At 40.2% G+C, this 4,809-nt stretch overlaps 1 protein-coding gene across 2 annotated transcripts in view; it reads right to left on the bottom strand.

Moving 5' to 3' along the window:
• Positions 1–4,809, bottom strand: part of LOC137992612 (galactose-1-phosphate uridylyltransferase-like) — a 20,181-nt gene extending 15,372 nt beyond the window's left edge. For both annotated transcript variants that reach the window (XM_068838048.1, XM_068838049.1), the window contains exons 1-3: positions 4,564–4,809; positions 1,608–1,686; positions 597–645 (exon numbers count right to left, since the gene is read on the bottom strand). In XM_068838048.1, the coding sequence (XP_068694149.1) occupies positions 597–645; positions 1,608–1,686; positions 4,564–4,788 (353 nt within the window). In that variant the 5' untranslated portion in view covers positions 4,789–4,809. The remainder of the gene's footprint in view (positions 1–596; positions 646–1,607; positions 1,687–4,563) is intronic.

Below are 4,809 nucleotides of genomic sequence, written 5' to 3'. Positions count from 1 at the left end.
GTACATACAGTGCTCAAAATTAAAAAAAAATTCCAAGTTGGAGAGAGGCACCGTGAGAGTAAAGTGTCTTGCCCATGGCGGTGGAGCTTGAGTATCCCATAGTTTTGAGTGTGTGCCTGAGGTTTTTTGTGGAAGTCAGTTTCAGCATTTTCAAAATGGAGTCTTTGATCTCCACTGCCAGCAACATGTGAATTTTTCTATCTGACAATTTTTTATAAAAGCGACAGATATTCAAAACATGGGAAAATGCTCAACTGCTGAAAATGAATTATTGTTAACTTCACACTACTATCAGACATTCAACACAGAAAACTGTTGAGTGGGTGTGGGTGCTGCTTATCTAATATATTTTCTACTTTTGGCTCAGTTGTTGTTTTTTCTTTGGGCAACTAACCTTTTCATTTTACCAAAATCTAGTCACCCAGTAAACTTTCTGGTCATCTGGGATGATCAGACAACTGCTAATTTCAAGCACTGCAAATACCATTTGAATTTATTCAGAATGCCCCCCAACCTCATCAACCCTCGTCCAGGGCTCACCTCCAGAAATAATCTGGTTTGATCTTTATGAAACTTCACACATATGTATATCATACCATGTGCCTTGAGCTGGTTCACATTTAAGTAATGGATGAACAGAAGGTTCTGAAAAGACAATCATGAATATAATATTACTTATTAAAAACTGGATCATTGGATAATGCAATTCGAGAGTTTTGATTGGCTAAGCCATCATGGGTTATGAGCCATTATACCATGATCTACAAACACAGCAAGCATATGCATGATTTTTTTGGGCCTTTTTATTTTCATTGTAGTCTAGTTTTCTATATTTTGGGGGCGTTTTTAATAAAGCAATTATTTCACTCGCGCTTGTTGGATATGAGATGATTATAGCTATCTATCATCTCGTATCCAATGCGCGCTCATGGAATAATTGTTAAATATATCTACAATAAGTATGAGAGATAAGTACAAGGAAATCACACTGCACTCATGGCGGATATGTCCAGAAACGCCCTAATTAGATACACACACATTTCAATAAGCAGCACAGAGTATTCTCTTATAGATCTTCTCCCCAACTTCAACATCAGCACTTGAGTCTCAGAATACAGTCAATTAGTGTCACCAGAAGCACAAGATCTGCAAACTCTTTTCCTTGGAACAAAGCTGGGGATTTTAGGACAACAATTTTATGCCCAAATATGGACAAATATAAGATCGAAGCTGCATGCGCAGAAAAATGCGCAGGTTAGGTTACATCCAAACGTTAAGGATATTTTTAAACTTATAAAACCCCAGCTCTGAACCAGAGTGTAACGCTTCACGGTCATGAGCTTCTGGCATCACAAAGTGTCTCCCAAACACTGCCCTTCACGTAAGGATAAACAGCTACATTTACATGTACCCAAAGCCAAAAATAACGCTAACCTTTACCCGAACCCTATTGTGACATGTAAGGTAGTTAAGACTTGCTGGATGTCAAAATTGGGTGTGCATGTACCTGTAATTAGGTACATTTCTGGACATAAGTGAATTAAGCATCAAAGGAAAGGGCTAAAAAAGTCACACAGCACCTGTTACATTCTAATTTCATTACACACCTGGAGAAGGAGCTTCATCTTGTAATAGGGCAGGAAAGTCATTCTCAAACACAAATGTACTCTCATAGTCTGGATTTTCCTTTAAAAGAATAATATTGAATGATAACTGTCCAACTCTTGCACGTACATAAATGAGATGCAGTCTAAAATATCACAATAAAACGGCTGCCTGTTGTGCACAGTTGGGAATTGATGAATCTTTTTAGCCACTATCTCGAGAACATTTCTTTTTTATACAATTGCTCAAAGTGAAATACAATAATTTAAGGATAGTGCCTACTATTGTTATTGCACATACGTTCTGCGCATCTCAAGATATTCAGGTTTCCTATGGGTGGTGCTTACTAGCATTGGGGTATTAGAACTATGCGGAGAAAGCAGAACTCAGCAAGTGTTCTCAGTATTCAAAAAGAAAATTGGGGGGTAACCATGCATTTTTCTGAGTTAACTAAGCTTCAATTTAGAAAAGAACACCATGCATTGCTTTGTATTTTAGAGCTTTTTAAAAATATTGTTCATAAATTATCTTTGAAATATGCATGGGTACCCCCAATTTTATTTTTTGGATTTCAATAACACTTGTTGAGATCTGCTTTTCCATAAATCAGGAAAAAATGCCTTTCAATTAGTCGACACCATCCTTAAGATCTCACAACAATGATGGGTCCATACAAACTCTTTGCATTCGTGACAACTACTGGTACTTTCCAAAAGGTCAATAAGATACCGTATACATTTACCATGGATCCTTTGTGCAGATAATCAACAAGTCAGGGTGTTATTGAGTAATCATCAATAATAATAATTACTATTGATGAGCAACCCACACAATTTGCAGTTATTATTATCATTATCATTATCATTATTGCAAACCCTGATAAAGAACCAGATGGGAAAGGACACAAGTCACCAATCCATCCATGAGAGAAACATTACAGGACCCCAACAGAACAAAGGGACCCAAGCATTGAATGAAATCAACACTATGACCTGAACTTTGAAATCAATGCTACACTAATGAATTTACAAATGTCCCAGGGATCCTTCAGGGACCTGCACCCTTCGGATAGCTGCTCAGTTTAACCCATTGACTCCCAGGGGTTCCCCATTGACGAGTAAAATTGTCTGGCGTTAGACAGAGTAAAATACTAAGTCTGGCCAGTTTCGGCCGGTTTGGATGTCAATGGGTTAACCATGCAAGCCAGCATCAGTGTTGTTTGGGGAGGGGGGGGGGGGGGGGGAGGGACTGAACATAATTTGCCAAATGACACTTCTTGGTCAAAGATGCAATACAATGGTTCTTTTGTAGCGTCAACATGTGAGCATGGGCGATCAAAATAGACCAAGTATTTTCGGTAAATCAAGGTCATAAAATGTACTCACTTAATTAAGCTCTAAAAGAAGTATGAAGAACGATTTCTTCAATGCCCGAATATGTCAATAATTTTGTGAATTTCATTCTGCATTGTCTTGTTTGCATTCTTCCTTTCGATGTTGATAACAGTGATGTTGCCCCATTGTGGATCTTAAGTATGTCTTGATGCAGCAAAGGGAACTGAAAGACCTTTCAGCAGAGCACAAGGTTGCAGGAATTGTGGCCAGGTTGGAGGCAACTCTATATAGTACAGGTAAAATGGATACATGGACTTTACCATCATGGCTGCATTTTTTTCTCTGGCACAGTTCCCCGCAGTCAAAGTCTTCAAAGATTGATTTCTCACTTGATAGCCTCTCACTATCCACACCATAGAAATCTGACACAGTTTGGATGGTGTGTGTCACACCCCGGCTTGTAGGGAATGAGCACAGGTGCTGCGGTGATTGCTGTCTTCAAAAGCCTCCTGTTGGGCCTCTGTCCATTCAAACTATCCATGTGCTCTTTCTTTGTTAATCTTTTCAGAGGTTCGCAACAGCTTGAGACGTGTTGATATACCTCGATAGGTATGCCATCATTTGTAAAAATTAGACAAGTTCCCCGATTTCGCCCATTGTACGGCTGTATCGTTCACTTAATTAGAGATGGTGAACAGTCAGATGTTTAGCTGCTGATTTATGACTGTGATGTTTGTTGTAGTCGTGCATTCTGTGTAGCACTGCTGCCTGAGGCTGCTTCAGTCATTTTGTGGATACTCTTCGACTTTCCTCTCTTGTTCCTGGGATCCTCGTTGCCAATGTAGTAACTGAAGGGTTCTTTATATTAGAGAGACACAAGTGACTACACGGATAATCAATAATCAACTTGCTATTATAAGACCATGTTCTCGCAGCTCTACAATAATCATGTGACTTCTCGTTCAATTGCATAATCATGTACTGTCATATTACTACAAGTGCCAAAGTGTTGGTTAGAGTGTACAGTTTCGCGTTCAAAATTTGATTTGGCCAGAAAACTCTAAGGGGGTACAGTGTATTTACATGAGACCAGGACGAACTCAGAGCGGTATGAACTTGGACTGGTATGCAACTTTTGCAGCTGTTTACATGAAACCAGGACGAGATGCTTGATGCCTGGTTTCGGGATGAAATTATATGTTTTGTATCAATATATGGCTGACTCAAAAGCACACAGGCTTGAAATTTCTGGACCCGGTCTGAGATTTGTTGTCACTTACATCATTGAAACCGGTACGAGGATTTCTCGTCTCGATCCAGCAACCGAGACGAAGTCAGACCGGTTTGAGGTCATTTTCAGGCCGGTCTCATGAAAACGCATGAAAGGAAATGTATGGAGGCCCGGTCGGAGTTCGTCCCGGTCTCATGAAATTATCGGTCTCGTTTCCTGTGGGAAGAGTTTGTGTCGGTCTCCACATCTCTGCCCTGTGCAGCAAGACGGCGACTACATTGGCTTTAAAAATGCGCAACTTGGTTGTAAATCACAACCTACATCTCCACTGGTTATTCGCTAGAGTCGTCCATCACCCCCAATCAAACGATCATAAAACAAGTTACTCTTTACCTTTCCACTTGCGCGCACTGTCCGGGGACATAACGGGTTCTTTGGATCCCAGCGCGGGATTTCATCTTCTTGTGGTTTCTCAGTTTGTCCTTTCCACGGTCTTTTCATTCTGTGAGGTGAAACTAGAATCCAATCGCCACGAAGAGGATTGTATCTAGTATGCTGAAACTCTGTGGGATCAAATACTTTCCCCCTTTTTGATGCAACGCGCTCTTCGCTGGCCATTTTTGCTTTAGTTAATAGAAC

The sequence above is a fragment of the Montipora foliosa genome, chromosome 2 (genome assembly GCF_036669935.1).
Source record: "Montipora foliosa isolate CH-2021 chromosome 2, ASM3666993v2, whole genome shotgun sequence".
NCBI classification, from domain to species: Eukaryota; Metazoa; Cnidaria; class Anthozoa; order Scleractinia; family Acroporidae; genus Montipora; species Montipora foliosa.
Note: the sequence above shows the minus strand (reverse complement) of the source record. Positions and strands in the feature narration are given on the sequence as shown.